Source organism: Monodon monoceros, unplaced genomic scaffold, assembly GCF_005190385.1.
Source record: "Monodon monoceros isolate NGI ecotype Baffin Bay Population unplaced genomic scaffold, NGI_Narwhal_1 Super_Scaffold_20, whole genome shotgun sequence".
Classification (NCBI taxonomy): Eukaryota; Metazoa; Chordata; class Mammalia; order Artiodactyla; family Monodontidae; genus Monodon; species Monodon monoceros.
The window spans coordinates 100956855-100974516 of record NW_021703777.1 but is presented as its reverse complement, the minus strand read 5'-3'; the positions used below and the strand labels follow the sequence as shown (position 1 = coordinate 100974516).

Below are 17662 nucleotides of genomic sequence, written 5' to 3'. Positions count from 1 at the left end.
GTAACAGAGGTAAATGAAGAAGGTTGAAAAGAAGAAAGTGGGACTTGTGAGTGGGCTTGCCCCAAGTAGGCAGTCTTTACCTAGGTTTGCTTATCACCTGGTATTGGAAAGTAGGAATTGCAAGATCTCAAGGTGGAGATTCAGAGAAGGTGGAGGTGGGAAGAGGAGGAGTGAGGTGGCTTGTCTTGGCTGTTCTACTTCCTAAAGCAGGAAAGGGAGGAAGGGAAGGAGACTTTGAGAGAATGAGTTAGTTTTGTTCCTGATTTTTTTAGTACGTGGACGCTGCCTGCCTGTAATTCTGTCCCAATATCTGTTTCTGGTTCTCATCCATCAGACAAGTAACTTCTACCATGGTGTGGGAGGTTGAGACTAAAAATGTGTTTAGAAAACCACACAGCCCCCTGGACGGCAAGTAGTGTAATGTACCGGGGAGAACACAGACTTTGGAATCAAGCAGAGCTAGTCTGTCCCTCTTTAACTATGGACTTTGATTAACTTCCTGATCTCTTTGCATCTCCATTTATCTATCAGTGGAATGGGAATAATACATCCCCTGCAGGATTGCTGAAGATTGAATGAGATAAAGCAATACCACGCTTTTTCAGTTTCCTAGGGCTGCCACAACAAATTATCACAAAGTTTAGAACAACAGAAATTTATTCTCTCACGTTCTGGAGGTTCGGAGACTGAAATCAAGGTGTCGGCCGGGTCATGCTCCCTTTGAAGGCTCCAGGGAAGAATCCTTCCTTGCTTCTTCCCGGCTTCAAGTGGCTGCTGGAAATGCTTCCTCGGTTGTAGCTACATCACTCCAATCTCTGCCTCCATGGTCAAGTAGTCTTTTCTCTGTGTGTGTCTGTCTCCAAATCTCCCTCTCCTTATAAGGATACAGTCACTGGATTTAGGACCCACCCTAATCCAGTATGACCTCATCTTAACTTGACTATGTGTGCAAAGACCTCATTTCCAAATGAAGTCACACGTATAGGTACTGAGGGTTAAGATTTCAGCACAGCTTTTTGGAGGACACAGTTCAACCCCCTACGTGCATCTAGCCCAGGGAGTGGCATATTGTAGGTGATCAGATGTCATTCATTCCCTTACCTCTCCATTCTTCTCCCTAAGGCTGTAAAATTAGAAGTGTTTGCCTTCTGTCAGTAGCGAACTTTGAAAACAAATCGCTGATCTATAGCCTTTTGTTCTCTTTAGACACAGATGTTTTGTCTCCTTTCCATCAGTATTTTAATGTAACCTGTTTGCACTGCTTTTCATAGTTACCCAGTTTATTGATTTTCTTCTTATCTGATAGGTTCACAAATCAGAGCTTAGAAGGCTATTTCCAGTGCAAATGGAGAACTTGCATTTCAATTTGGTGCTAATGAAAATGTAAGATTTAGAATCAGGATGTTTGAGTCTGAAAACAGAATTGGTTTCCTGACCACCTCTGATAACAGCCTCTATGGACAGAGGCTGATTCATCATAGGTGAGTCATATGTGGCAACACACTTGGATTCAGGTTCCAGTAATTGTCTGGACCGAAGCTCCTGTTCCCAACCTAACTTGGCTTTGACTGTTTGGAAGGTCAGGTTGGCCTTGTTGGTCTGTCAGAAAAATTTAACCTTAACTACAGTGTGCATTGTGACCACAGTAATGAGGAATGGGTTAGTTGTCTTCCAGCTCCTACATAATGCATTAAATGTTCCCATAACCTGCAGCCACTTTTTTACTGAAGTATAGTTGATTTACAATGTTGCATAAGGTTCAGGTGTACAGAAAAGTGGTTCAGTTATACATATATATATTCTTATTCATATTCTTTTCCCTTGTAAGTTATTAAAAAATATTGAGTATAGTTCCCTGTGCTATACAGTAGGATCTTGTTGGTTATTTTACATATAGTAGGGTATATATGTTAATCCCAAACTCTTAATTTATCCCTCCCCCCAACCTTTCCCCTTTGGTAACCATGAGTTTTTTTCCTATGTCTGTGGGTTTATTTCTATTTTGTATATAAGTTCATTTATATCATTTTTTTAGATTCCACATATAAGTGATATCTTATGATATTTGTCTTTCTGTCTGGTTTAATTCACTTAGTATGATCATCTCTAGGTCCATCCATGTTGCTGCAAATGGCATTATTTCATTCTTTTTTATGGCTGAGTAATATCCCATTGTATATATGTACCACGTCTTCTTCATCCATTCATCTGTTGATGGATATTTAGGTTGCTTCCATGTCTTGACTATTATAAATAGTGCTGCAATGAACATTGGGGCCTGCAACCATTTTGAATTAAACTTGTCACAGGTTGGCTTCTCTGGAAGCAGATGCCAAGACAGAATTGGGGTATAACATGGTAACCAGTGTGCAGAAAAGTTGACATAGCTGGCCTGAGACTGCTATCCTTGGAAAGCCCTACTTACAAGGTTAGCCCTTGGCTGGCATCTGGGAACTTGGATTTCAGGACGATTCTCACCATTTACTGAACTATGGGTGGCTCACCCACCTAAACTGTTTTTATAAAGAATATATTTTATGTTGAACACCTCATTTCCGTCTGGAGTCTGGGATTTTGGTACATGCCAGGCAGAGGGTGCCTAAGTGACTAGTCCTGAATAACAACCTTGGGTACCGAGTCTCAAATGAGCTTCACTGGTGGACGGCGTTTATGCTCATTGCTGCAGGAATTAAGCGTGCCCTTTGTAGCTCCGCTGGGAGAGGACCTTAGAAGCTTGCTCCTGGTTTCCCTGGACTTTGCCCTACATGCCTTTTCCTTTTGCTGAGTTTTCTTTGTATCCTTTCACTGTAATCATAGCTGTAGAATGATTATATGCTGAGTCCTTTGTGATTATATGTGAGTCTTAGTGAATCATCTAACCGGGGGGTGGTCGTGGGGTTCCCCCAACACAATCAGATCACCTGTGAAGGGGAGGAGGAGGAAGCAGGTTTGGGCAGAGAAAGAAGTCAAGTGTGATCCAGGCTGACAAAGCTTCACCTTGCAGAGAGCTGTGGGGCAAGTGTTGTCACCTGTCTGAGCGTCCCTCATCAGGCTAAATGGCTGGCCATTATGCCTCTGCCTTGTTCTGTTACCAGATGTTGGCATGACCTAGGTGAGGTGGCTCTCTGCAGCTGATCTAGACCATGAAGTGGGAGGTCTACTGACCACACTGCCCGTAGCTGGACACCTAGTCCTTCCCTGAAGGGAGATCTGGGTGGTGCATCTCCTTGTCTACCAAACTTACCTTTAGAACTCATTATTATCATTTTTTGTCTCCTGATTATACAAGTAATACATGCCCATTATAGAAAACACAGAAACATAAAGAGAAAATTCATCAAGTAATTACGCTCAACAAAATTCTGGAATATTTTCTTCATAGGTTCCATATGTATACGGGTGCATATATATTATTTTAATGTAATTGGAATTTTTATGTATATACAGCTTTGTGTCTTCTTTTAAAATATTATACTAGCATATAGACATTTTTTATATTACTAAAAATTCAGCACACAAAAGTCAGTTGCTTTTATATATATACACAATGAACAATCCAAAAAGGATATTAAGAAAACAATTTAATTTACAGTAGCATCAAAAAGAATAAAATATTTAGGAATAAGCTTAACCAAGAGGTAAAAGACTTGTACACTGAAATCTACAAAACACTGCCGAGAGAAAATTAAAGACCAGTAAGTGGAAAATCATCCCTTGTCCATAGACTGGAAGACTTCATATTGCTATGATCTATAGATGCAGTGCAATCTCTGTCAAAATTCCAATGACATATTTTTTGTAGAAATAGAAAGAAAACCCATCCTAACATTCATATGAAATCTCAAAGGAACCCAAATAGCCAAGACAATCTTGAAAAAGAACAAAGTTAGAAGTCTCACGCTTCCTGATTTCAAAACTTATTACAGAGCTGCAATAATCAAAGCAGTGTGGTAATGTCATGAAGACAGACATGAAGACCAATGAAAAGAATAGAGAGCCCAGGAAAAAAAAATCCCTCACATCTATAATAAAATGATTTTCAACAAGAGTGCCAAGACTATTCAGTGGGAAAAGGATAGTCATTTCAGTAAATGATGTTGGGGAAACTGGATATCCAAAATAAAGTTGGGGTCCAAAATAAAGTTGGACCCCTACCTTATACCATGTACAAAAATTAACTCATACAGCATCAAAGACTTAAATGTAAGATCTAAAACTATAAAGCTCTTAGAAGCAAACATGTGGGAAAGCTTCATAACATTGCATTTGGCAGTGATTTCTTGGATATGACCCAAGAGCACAGGTAACAAAAGAAAAAAAAAACAGATAAATTGGACTACATCAAAATTAATAACTTCTGTGCACCAAAGGACACAATCAACAGAGTGAAGGGCAGCTCACGGAATGGGGGAAAATATTTGCAAATCATTTATATGATAAAAGGTTAATATCTATACCACATAAAGAAATCCTATGTCTTAGTCTGGGCTGCTATAACAAAATGTCATAGACTGAATGGCTTATACAACCCACATTTATTTCTCACAGTTCTTTAGGCTGGGAAGTCCAAGGTCAAAGTAGATACGCCAGTAGATATGGTATCTGGTGAGAACCCATTTCCTGGTTTGTAGATGGCCATCTTCTCATTGAATCCGCCTTTGGCAGAGAGCAGAAAGAGCTCTGGTCCATTTGTCTGTTTATAAGGACACCATTTACCTCCCAAAGGCCCCATCTCCTAATACCATCACAAGGGCGGTTAGAATTTCAACATATGAATTTTGGGAATATACACAAACATTCAGTCCCTAATGTCCTACAACTCAATAACAATAATAACCAAACAACCAGATTAAAAAATTGGCAAGAGACTTGAATAGACATTTCTCCAAAGAAGATATACAAATGGCCAGTGAACACATGAAAATATGCTCACCATCACTAGTCATTAGGGGAATGCAAATCACCTCACGCCTGTTAATGTGGCTTTTATTAAAAAAAAAACAAAATAACAAGTGTTGACAAGAATGTGGAATAATTGGAACCCTTGTGCACTGTTGATGGGAATAAAAATGTGCAGCCTTTATGGAAGACAGTATGGTCATTCCTTAAAAATTTAAAAATAGAATTATCATATGACCCAGCAATTCCACACCTGGGTATATCCCCAAAAGAATTGAAAGCAGGGTCTTGAAAAGATTGGTATACTCATGTTTATAGCAGCATTATTCACAAGAGCTGAAATTTGGAAACAACCCAAGTGTCTATCAATAGGTGAGTGGATAAGCAGATGTGGTGTATTCGAATATACAATGGAATATTAGCCTTAAAAAGAAAGGAAATTCTGACATATGCTACAACATAGATGAAGCTTGAGGGTGTTATGCTAAGTGAAATAAGCAACTCATGAAAAGACAAATACTGTGTGATTCTACTAATATGAAGCCCCTAGAGTAATCATATTCATAGAGACAGAAAGTAGAATGGTGGTCACCAGGGGCTGGGGAAGGAGGGAATGGGGAGTTGTTTAATGGGTACAGTGTTTCAGTTTTGCTAAATGAAAAAGTTCTGGAGATGGATGGTGGAGATGGTTGTACAGTGTGGTTGCACTTAACACAACTGTACACTTAAAAATGATTAAAATGGTAAATGTTATGTAATGTGTATTTTACTCCATTAAAAAAAATCATTCAAAATCTCCTTTTAAATGGTTAACCATTCAGAACTTAAAGCTCCTAGAAAGCAAGATCCTTCTAAGAGGTCATCAGGCACACTTATGCTAAAAGATAGTGGAGTGGCTCCTTCAGTATTCTGAGGGAAAAAGATTTTGGACCTTGAGTGATAGTCTCAGCCAAGGTAACAATCAAACAAACACAAAGTAACAATATTTTAACACGTGAGAAATAAAAATATTTTCTAAACCAATTTACTTGAGAACACATAAATATGGAAAATACTCTATCAAACTGGAAAAAAAATACAAGAAAGAGGGAGGAATGGAATCCAAAAAACAAGAAAACAGTAAAGAGAACTCTAATGACAGCAGTGCACCAAGCCTAGAAAGTAGCCAGTCCTGAGTAGATCAGAATGTCAGAGACCTCCGGGAGTGATGATTTTAAGAAAAAAAAAAAAAAAGATGATTCCCTGCAACAGCTAATATCATTAAAGAAATGGGTGTATACCAGGAAGAAAAAAGAAAAGCAGTGAGAAACCCCAGGAAAAACAAAAAGTTACACAAGCAAGTATTGGTCCAAGTTGAAGCAAACTAAAACTATGGCATGATTTTGAAAATTGATAGTGTAAGAAAGGGCACTGCATTAAAAATATGTGACTTTTAGGGGCTTATATTTAGTTATACAAAATTACATTCAATTCCTTTATTATGCAGTGAATACATATGTCTAGTCATAATAATGATATTGCCTTTAAAATTTTTTTATTTTTAGTTTTCAGAATTAACTTATAAACCACCACAAAGACTTAATTGTGGTTGCAGAATATACCTACATACATGTATGTATAAAATAAATTCTGGAGGGCAGAAGTGGTGAAAGGAGAGGTGGAAGCAAACGTGGGGCGCTAGTTTCACCAAGTTTCTTCTTTCTTTCTTAGTAAGAACACAAGAAATATTCTCTAAATTTAATGCCATAAAAACTGTTCCATTTTTTTAAAGTTAGACAAAGGTAGCTAACTGAATATAACCATTGAAATTGGGAGAAAGTGTAGGGAGGGTTATTTGTAGGCAACAATCCTTCAAAATTTGGGGGTAAAAATTCGTGAGATAAAATCCACATCTGTTGTAGCAGTAATTCATAAGTAATGTGTAATGTTGACATATCAAGAAATAAAGATGTATGCATAATTTTTAGAGTATTTAAGTTAACTAACCACTCTGGTTCACTAAACCATAGAAACTGAAACCAGTGTCTGTTTAAGATAGTTGCCTCTGGGAAGTGGGGTTAGAAGAGGATGCAGAAGGACACACAGGATATTTGCTTCTCTTTTTAAACCCTTGGCTTCTGTTAAACACCTTTTTTTCCCTAGCAGGCATGCATTATTCTGCTTCTCAAAACTTGTAAAATGACTGCATGATTGGCTGTTATGGATAGAATAACTCATAGAAGCTTAAAATATTTAACCCTTCTTTGTGTTGTGGAGCATTTAGGATACGTCCCATTTGTGTTATTTTATATGATGTTCTTAAAAGCAGCCTTATATATAAATAAATCTTCATGCATATTTCTGGATCAAACCAACCTGTGTATAAGCTTTTATGCCTATTTTTGAATTATCTCCTGAGGAGTGAATCCTGGATATGAAATCACTAGGTTAAAGGGGTGAACATTTTAAAGCCCCTTGTTATGGACACAGACGTTTTTTCCCTTTCATTTTTGAGTATAGACATTTTGGTGAGAGCACTCCAAAGGATGAAAGTATCATAAAAATCTTAGTCTCTTTTAGTCCAGGCCTGTTTTCGAGGTCACGTTCTGTAGAAATGACTGGGTAACGGTCAGCACGTAGCATCTCCCTTTCTGTACCAGTGGAGTGGCCTTGGGTCACCCAACCCACAAAGGAAGGCAGGGCCAGAATCACTTACATTTAGTCAGTGAGTGCCACGGGTTAGGCCCTCTTCTAGTGACTTCATTGGACTGTGTTCATGTCTCATGTTTAATCCTCAGTACAACCTTTGGAAGGCTCTTGTCTCTGTCTTACAAGGGAAGAGCAAAGGCAAGGAGAGATGAAGTGATTTTCCCCAATGCCACACGGCCAGTAAGTAGCAGAGATGGGTCCCACACTCAGTGGTCTGAGTCTAGAGCCCAAACTTCACTCTCTGTGCTGTTACAGGCCCTTATCTGTGAGAAGCAAGTAGGCTGGGTCAGCCCCGGTCAGTGTCCACAGGAAGAGTGTAATCACGCGAGGGGAGACCGCATCAGCATCTTCTTAGCTTCTAGCATATTGCCTGGTACACAGTGGACACCCAGTACCTATTTGTCGACTAAATAGATAAGCCAAACTTTACACCAAACTCCTCTGCATTATTATTTTGTTTAATCTTCATGCTGTGAGGTATTTTTATCCCCATGTTACAGATGAGAGAACTGAGGTTTCCAGAGGTCAAGTCACTTGCCCAAAGGATAGAGCTGTTTCGATAGAGGAGGCATTGTAATTCAGGCCTGTAGGATTTTTTTTTTTTTTTTTTTTTTGGCTGTGTTGGGTCTTCATTGCTGCACGCGGGCTCTCTCTAGTTGCAGCGAGCGGAGGCTACTCTTCGTTGCGGTGTGCGGGCTTCTCATTGCGGTGGCTTCTCTCTTGTTGCAGAGCACGGGCTCTAGGCTGCTGGCTAGAGTAGTTGTGGCACGTGGGCGCAGTAGTTGTGGCTCGCGGGCTCTAGAGTGCAGGCTCAGTAGTTGTGGCGCACGGGCTCAGTTGCTCCGCAGCATGTGGGATCTTCCCGGACCGGGGCTCGAACCCGTGTCGCCTGCATTGGCAGGCAGATTCCTATCCACTGCGCCACCAGGGATGCCCCAGGCCTGTAGGATTTGAAACCAGAGCTGTTTTTATTTTGCTCAGAGTGTCTTTGGGAGAATTCAAGAAGTTAATTCTTGTGAAACCCTTAGCCTAGGGGTTCTCAAAGGGTGGGAGCTTCCCCTGGGAGCTTGCTAGAAATGGCTCTTCTCGGTTCCTGCCCCAGGTCTAGTGACTCAGAATCCCCGAGGGAGGGGCCCAGCAATTGGTTTGCACAGACCCTGCAGGTGATTCTGATGTGAGCTCCCACGTAGGAGCACAGCCTTAGCCCCAAGCCTGCCGCATGCTGAGTGCTTAGGAAGATGGCAGCTGCTGCTGTCTTTGGCATCACGTTCTAGATCCCAAAGAAATGGTGGAGGGAGGGGAGGAATGGCGGGTGTCTAGAACTTACTGCTTCTCACAGTTGTTATTTGGTGCCAGCCCCTTCTGGCCCATCAGTGGACTCACACTGGTCCCAGGATGTCGCTGACTGGAGCCCGGAGGAAGCCTTCGAGGAGGGAGAAGCACACTGGGCACATTAAGTGAAGCTCACGTGAACTCTCGAGCTCCCCCTGGCGGGTCATTTACTGGCCTGCCTGGCAGCTGGCCTGCCTCCTGCTGTGTGATGCCTCCCCAGCCATGTGCATCCTCCAGGGTGATCCTGAAGTCCAGAGTGGGCTGCACCCCTAATGGGATGTGTTCCCAGGGCGGGGGGAGCGGACAGCTCTGAGGGAAGTTGAGGGCACCCTGGATTCTTCCTCTGCCCTCTGCAAAATTCTGCCCCACTCGAAACATTTCACAGATCCTTAGTGCTGCCTTAGGTTTGTTACATATTTGATTTGAGAATTTAACATTCCTGAGCACCTGTGATGTGCCAGGCTTGGGGTGGTTGGTCCTACTGTGTGCAAGCCTCCATGCTCAGCTCCTTGAAGTGCTTGCCCCATTTAACTTGGTCCCGGAGAGGTCCAGCAATGGTCTCAAGGCAACCAGCTAACAGGTGGCAGAGCTCGGTCTAAACCCAGGTCGGTCTCACTAACGCTGTGCTTGTTCTGCTTTAACGCAGTTGTAAATTGACTTGAAAAATGTAAAGTGTGGCCACAAACAAATCTCTCTCTCTTATCCCCATAGGTTCTACCAAACCACGGACTCCACGCAGCAGGGTTCTTCGTGGCCTTCATCCTCTCCCTGGTGCTGACCTGGGCTGTGCTTTTCTTCATGGTTCGATATCAGTGTTTGAAGGGAAGCATGCTTACCAGACATCAGGTGGGAGTCCATGTGCATCCTCTCCCTGGAGGGTAGTTGGTTGGTGGTAGATGTGAGGTTGAAGTTTATCCTTCAGTTCAGTCAGTCTCAACTCTGTATCGATGTCGGGACCCCCAGGGAACCGTGAGGCATGCTCATACCCAGGCCCTCCTGCACAGACTCTGACTGCTTTGTCCCGGTAGCCATGCCCAATCATTAGTAGTTTTTAAAAGCTCCCTGGATGATTCTAACAAACGACCAGCATTGGGAACCCCTGCAGCCTGAATGAATAACTGAGTGCCCACCTGTATGGCCAGCTGTGCATTCATGCCACACCCTGACTCAGGTCCTGGTCTACACTTCCCTCTGAAAAGTCTTTGAAGACTTACTTTGTTTGACCTCAGGGTGAAGCCCGGATGCCTTAGCATGGCTTATAAAGAAAGTTCCCTGTGGTCCAGCTTCACACCTCAACTTCCGGCTCTACCCAATGACTGCTGAGCTCTCCACACTCACCTGGATGCTTTTATAATCCTCTCTCCGCTCTTCGATGAGCAGAACTCTGACGCATCCTTTAAGACTCATCTCGGGCCTTGCCTCTCCTTGGAAGTCATCCCTGGCCACTTCCTGGCTAAGTTGGGGACTCTCTCTCTGGGTTCCTGCACTAGCTTTTGGACCCCACCCAGCATTTATCCCCACCTGTGAACTCCTCAATCTCTGTTTTCCTGTCTTGGCCTGGGTTCCCACAGAAGCACATCCTGAGACTAGGACCCAAATGCAAACAGTTTATATGGGAAGTGATCCCAGGAGGTAATGGTAGGAGGTGGGGAAGTGAGGCGGGAAGGGAAGGCAGTCAGTCAAGCTTCCACTGTGGGCACCTGGGGCTTTATCCCACCCAGGATAAAGTCTGAGGGGAGAAGGAGCCAGGGTATTTAGCCATCAAATCCCATTGGTCGTTGGTTGACGACAAGGGGGTGAGGGGGCCAGGACAAAGGGTAACGTTATTTCCCTGGCATAGGCTCTGAAAGCCAGCAGGAGCCTTCAGGGGAGGAAGCAGCATAGGTGTTGGCCGGTGGATCTTGGGCTAAAAGGCACTGAACGGCAAGGGCGAGGGGACATGGATGAAGCATGGATGCTGGCTGCTGTAATCCCCGTTGCCTGGTACAGAGCCTGGCGCTTAGAAGACACCCAGTAAACGTGTGAAGGAATGAATGAGCCCCCAGCCAGAGGATGGGCAGACAGAGGAAGGAAAGCAGGGCGCAGTCCTAGGGTGAGAAGGCACTGCTGGGACTGAGCACCCTGGTAGGTTGTTTGTTCCTTCAGGGCCATGCAGGCTGCAGCTGCTGTGACTCGGTCACCCAGAGGCCCAGCAACTTGAAAGGAACATCGATCATCTTTCTCCCTCACCGCACAGTGAGGAAACTGAGGCCCGTGAAGCTCAACAGCCTGCTTCATGTGGCCGAGTGGAGGCTGGACCTGGCTTCCGAGGACCACCCTGCCGCCCTCTCTGGAGGCTGGCAGTCCTGTGCCATTGTTCATTTTGTTTCTGCTTCCTGGAGAAGAGAGTTGTTATTTCAAAGTGAGGTCAGCCCACAGTCTCCTTGGCAGGCAGAAGTGAGGAAAAGAAAAATGGCCCATCTAATAAGACATTCTACTTACTCTCCCGAAGCTGTTATCAATCACAGAACAGAACTCACCCTGCTACTTCGATGAAGGAGCAGGATTCATTTCTTGGAGATTAAAGGCTGATTGTTACAACCGCGGGAGGAAAGCACAGTGTGAATTTGACTTAAGGTCTGAAGCCTCTTATAGAATTTTTTTTTTTCCCAGCATCACAGAATGAACTCTCTTCACATTAAAAATTTTTTTTCCATCGTGGTAGTGACCAAGGAGACAACATGCTGTAAACAGAAGGCAGCCTTTAGAGTTAGATAGACTTTGGGTCAAAAACCAAGCAGGCTCTTTATGAGCTGTGTGAACTCAGATAATGTCATTTCATCTCTCTGAGCTGCAGTTCCATATACGTATAAGTGGGGGCATCAATGCTGACTTTGTGTGACGGTTTCATGGTATGACACATACAAGGCACAGGGACAGGAATTCTTAAATGTTAGTTATAATTATCATGCATTTCTGCAGAAATAATGCAAAACAGATATATCATCTACCCAATCGGAGGGTTGAGCTTAATTATCTCTGATGTCACTTCCATGTGACAACTCTATAGTCTGATTAGAAACCAGCCAGATCCATGATGTTGAAGTCCATCTGCCAACTGTAATTTTCCTCTGCATGACGTTGATGATGGTGGTGATGGTGATGATGGTGGTGATGGTGATGGTGGTGATGATGGTGGTGATGCTGATGGTGAAATATTTTTATTACATCTTTATAGTTATAAAGGTCTTTCCATCCATTGCTCTGCTTTATCCACACAACAAGCCTGTGCAGGGCTACCAGAATTATTATCCCACTTCTTTGATGAGAAAATGAGGCTCAAGGAAGTGCAATGTCTTGCCTGAGTCTTACCAGCTCACAAGTGGATGGGGCCAGCTAGGTTCTCTGACTGCAGATCCCCACCTACCCTCATGACTTTTCCAGCTTGTGATGTTCACAAGAAGGCCTACTCAATTGTGGTTTCTGAAATTCTCCTGAAGGTTCAGCATCACGAGAGCAAGCTGGAGCGCTCCCAGTTCACCTCAGCTGATGGTATGAATGAAGATCTCGCGCTAAATGACCAAATGATAGACATTCTGTCTTCAGAGGACCCCGGGAGCATGCTTCAAGCCTTAGAAGAGTAAGAATTCTAAGTCACATTATACTTCCATGGATATGATGAATGTTTTACCTATAGCAGCATGAGAGCAAACACTGAGTGTATTTCATTCATTAATTCATCCTATTAATCATTAATTTGTCATTCAGTAGTCATAATCGAACAACTGCCGTGCCCTGAACACTATGCTTGGTATTTGAGAAAAGAGATAAGACATAGGTTGAGCTGTGAGGCAGTCTGACCTAGTGGGAAGACAAACACAGAAACAGAAGTGACCATAAAAGTTTGATGAGTACCGTGCTAAGATCGGGGCTAGCTGAGCCCAGGAGAAAAAGTAATTACCTCTGAGTGGGTCATGGAGACGCTTCCCTGAGGAAGAGATATTTTAACTAATTCTTGAAGCACGGGCAGAAGTTTTTCAAGTAGATGAAGGGAGGAGAGGCTTTTCAGGCAGAGGAAAGACAGGACAGATGCCAAGATAGGAAGTGACCAAGATATGTACATTTGGTGAAGTGTAAGGAGCTCAGTATGATTGATGTGTGGATTGGAGTATTGAGTAGTGTATTGAAGGAGAGGAAGTAACACCTTGAGAGAGAGGCCAGACCAGGTGATGTGATTGTTGGCTAAACTGAATTCAGTTCTTTTTATTTTTTATTTTATTTTAAATTTTTGTCTATTTATCTATCTATAATTTACTTTTAAGGACAGGACCTGAGTATCTTTATTTTATTTTATTACTTATTGAGGTAATGCTGGTTTATAACATTATATATTTCACGTGTACAACATTAAATATTTCTACTTCTGTATACCCTGCAGTATGTTCACCACCAAAAAGTTAGTCTTCATCCATCACCATACAGTTGATCCCCTTTACCCATTTTGCCCTCCCCCACCATTCCTCTGTGGTAACCACTATTCTTATCTCTGTGTATACATGTTTGATTTTGTTCGTGTTTTTGTTTGTTTATTTTCTATATTCCACATATGACTGAAATCATATGATATTTTCTTTCTCCACCTGACTTATTTCACTTACATAATACCCTCAAGGTCCATCTATGTTGTTGCAAATGGCAAGATTTCATCTTTTTATGGCTGAGTAATATTCCATACACATATCACATCTTTATCCATTCATCTGTTAATGGGCACTTAGGTTGCTTCCATATTTTGGCAATTGTAGTGATGCAGTGAGCATAGGAGTGAATGTATTTTTTTCAAATTAATGTTTTCATATTCTTTGGATAAATACCCAGAAGTGGGATAGCTGGATTATATAGTGGTTCTGTTCTTATTTTTTTTGAGGAATCTCGATACTGTTTTCCATAATGGCTGCACCAATTTACATTCCCACCAACACTTGTTATTTCTTGCCTTTTTGATAATAGTCATTCCAACATGTGTGAGGTGATGTCGCATTGTGGTTTTAATTTGCATTTCCCTAATAATTCGTGCTATTGTTTTCATGTGCCTGTTGGCCATCTGTATGTCTTCTTTGAAAAAATATCTATTCAGCTCCACCCATTTTTCAATTGGGTTGTTTTGTTGTTGAGTTGTATCTGTTCTTTATATATTTTGGGTATTACTACTTATCAGATATATTGTTTACAAATATCTTCCATCCGGTAGGTTGTTTTTCGGTTTTGCTGATAGTTTCGTTTCCTTTGCTGTGCAGAATCTTTTTAGTTTGATGTAGTTCCATTTGTTTATTTTTGCTTTAGATTCCTTTGCCTGAGGAGACATATCTGGAAAGATATTGTTAAGACCCATGACCAAGAGCATACCACCTATGTTTTCTTCTAGGAGTTTTATGGTTTTAGGTTTTACATTTAAGTCTTCAATCCATTTTGAATTGACTTTGGTGTATGATATGAGATAGTGATCTAGTTTCATTTTTTTTTTTTGCATGTGGTTGTCCAGCTTTCCCAACACCATTTGTTGAAGAGACTGTCCTTTATCCATTGTATGTTCTTTGCTCCTTTGTTGTAAATTAATTGTCCATATATGCATGGGTTTATTTCTGGGCTCTCAATTCTGTTTCATTGATCTATATATCTGTTTTTGTGCCAGTACCACACCATTTTGATTACTATGGCTTTGTAATATAGTTTGAAATCAGGGCTTGTGATACCTCCAGCTTTGTTCTTTTTTCTCAGGATTGCTTTGGCTATTCAGGGTCTTTTGTGGTTCCACATAAATTTTAGAATTTTTGTTCTATTTCTGTGAAAAATGTCCTTGAGATTTTGATAGAGATTGCATTGAATCTGTAGATTACCTTAGGTAATATGGATGCTTTAACAATGTCATTCTTCCAATCCACTAGCATGGAATATCTTTCCATTTATTTGTGCCTCCTTCAGTTTCTTTCAACAGTGTTTTATAAGTTTCAGTGTACATATTTTCACTTCTTTGGTTAAATTTATTCTTAGTTATTTTATATTTTTTGCTGTGATTGTAAATGGGACTTTTTTTCTTAATTTCTCTTTCTGGTAGCTCATTGTTAGCATATAGAAATGCAACAGATGTTTGTATGTTGATTTTGTACCCTGCAATTTTATGTGTTTGTTTATTATTTCTTTTAGTTTTTTTTGGTGGAGTGTTCAGGGTTTTCTATGTATAAAATTAGGTCATCTGCAAATAGTGACAGCTTTACTTCTTTCTTTCCAATTTGGATAACTTTAGTTTTTTTCTTCCCTAATTATTCTGGCTAGGACTTCCAATACTGTGTGAAATAATTTCTCCCTTTAGGTCTGTTAATAACTGTTTTATATATTTTGGTGCTCCTATGTTTGGTGCATATACATTAACAACTGTTATGTCTTCTTAGTGAATTTTCCCCTTTATAATTATATACTGTTCATTTTTGTCTCTTGTTACCTTTTGGGCTTGAAGTCTATTTTGTCTGATATGAGTATGGCTACACCCCCTTTTTTGGCTGTCATTTGCTTGAAGTATCATCTTCCATCCCTTCACTTTGAACATGTGTTTGTCTTTAGAGCTGAGATGGGTCTCCTGGAGGTAGCATGTAGTTGGGTCTTGTCTTTTAATCCATCCAACCACTCCATGTCTTTTGATGGGTGAATTCAGTCCATTTACATTTAAGGTTATTATTGATAGATGAGGACTTAGTACTGCCATTTTATCTTTTGTTTCTGGTTGCTCTGTCTCTCCACCGTTTTCTTTCCCCCTGTGTTTCTGTCTGCCATTTTGATTTGGTGGTTTTCTCTGATGTTTTTCTCAGTTTCCTCTTTTTATGTTTCGTGTCTCTGCCCTAGATTTATCTTTTGTGGTTTGTGTAATACTTTTCATAGATAAAATAGCCCTTTTTATGCTGATGGCATCTTATCTTCGTTCAACTCTATGGGTTCCATCTTTTTCCTCTTCCCCTTTTATGCTTTTGTTTTCTCAAATTATCCATTTTTATGTTGTGAGTTACCAAACTGAAGTAGTTATCATTACTTTTTCTGCTTTTTCCCCCTCCTTTAACCTTTATGCTATGATAAAGTATTTTAAAACCTATTCTGGGAAGGAGTAACAATTTTCTGATTCTGTTTATCACCTTACTCAAACTTTGGGGTACTTTGCCTTTTTGTTTCTGATCAAAGGGCTCCTTTCAACATTTCTTGTAAGACAGGTCTAGTGGTGATGAACTCCCTCAGCTGTTGTTGTCTGGGAAAACCTTTATTTCTCCTTCATATCTGAATGATAACTTTGCTGGATAGAATATTATTGGGTGGCAGTCTTTATCTTTCAGTATTTTGAGAATGTCATTCTGCTCCCTCCTGGCCTATAAAGCTTCTGTGGAGAAATCTGGTGATAACCTAATGGTGATTCCTTTGTAGGAACCTTTTTCTCTGGCTGCCTTTAAAATTCTTTGCTTGTCATTGACTTTTGACAATTTTAGTATAGTGTGTCTTGGAGAGGGTCTTTTTGCCTTGAAGTAATTAGGTGTTCTCTTAGCTTCATAGACTTGTTTATCCAGTTCCTTTTCCAGCTTTGTGAATTCTCAGTTATCATTTCTTTAAATAAACTCTCTGTTCTTTTCTCCCTCTCTTCCCTGGAATACTCATTACCTTAATGTTACCCTTCCTAAATGAGTTGAATAGCTCTCATAGAATTTCCCTGTCTTTTAACATCTTATTTCTCTTTCCTCTTCTACTTGTATCTTTCTAGATTTCTATTTTTGAGCTCACTAATTCTCTCCTCCATATGGGCTGCTCTATTTCCAAAACTTTCTAATGCATTATTTACCTTGTTTATGAGTTCTTCAGCTCTAGAATTTCTGTTTGATTCTTGTTTTGAGTTTCAATTTCTTTGGTAAAGCATTCCTTCTATTCATTAATTTTATTTCTCAGCCCATTGAGCTGCTTTTCTGAGTTTTCTTATAGCTCACTGAGTTTCTTCATGACAGGTATTTTGAATTCTTTATATGTTAGATCCCAGTATTCCGTGACTTTAAGTTTGGTTTCTGGAGATTGTCATTTTCCTTTTGTGGTGCAGTGTTACTGTGGTTCTTCATGGTGCTTGATGAGTTGTTCCTCTGCCAGTGCATTTGAAGTAGCAAACACCTTTGTGCTTGATTCTGAGCTGCCTCTAGTTAGATCTGAGAGTTGGCACTTTTCATCCTCCACTGCCTCTGTCAGAGGTGTGGCTCCATGTCTTCCTTATCATTTCTTGTGTCTCCGGGTTCGTTGGTGCCTTGCTGTTGCCACTGTCACTGGCATTGCCACCTGGGGCACCAGGATGAAAGGTTTTTCTGCCGCGTCTGGGAATCCTTGAGTTGCAGGCTCTGCCACCACAAGGGGAAGTGGAGGGGAGCTGGATTCACACAGGCACCTCTGCCTTGTCCAGTGTTGCACAGTTCATGAGCTCTGCTGCTGGGGGTTAGGGGGTTGAGGAGTCAGAGTCATGGGTACCTCAGTGGCTGGAGGGACGGGGTCCCAGACCCCACTGCCACTGCTGCCCACTTACCTATGGCCATGGGCACTGCTGCGGCCAGGATGTCAGTCTTGTGTGCTGCTTCCCCCTACTGCTACTGGGATCTCTGGGGCTGTGGGTTCATCTGCCATGGCTTGGGGGGCCAGGACTGCAGGCACCAGTCCTGCTGTTCCCCCAGTTCTGCCCCCTCTGTGTGTTCCAGTC

General features: G+C 41.5%; 1 protein-coding gene across 6 annotated transcripts in view; it reads left to right on the top strand.

Annotated features, from left to right (window-relative positions):
- Positions 1-17662, top strand: part of EVC2 (EvC ciliary complex subunit 2) — a 142298-nt gene that overhangs the window by 31332 nt on the left and 93304 nt on the right. For all 6 annotated transcript variants that reach the window (XM_029235123.1, XM_029235126.1, XM_029235128.1 and 3 more), the window contains 2 exons: positions 9631-9765; positions 12399-12538. In XM_029235123.1, the coding sequence (XP_029090956.1) occupies positions 9631-9765; positions 12399-12538 (275 nt within the window). The remainder of the gene's footprint in view (positions 1-9630; positions 9766-12398; positions 12539-17662) is intronic.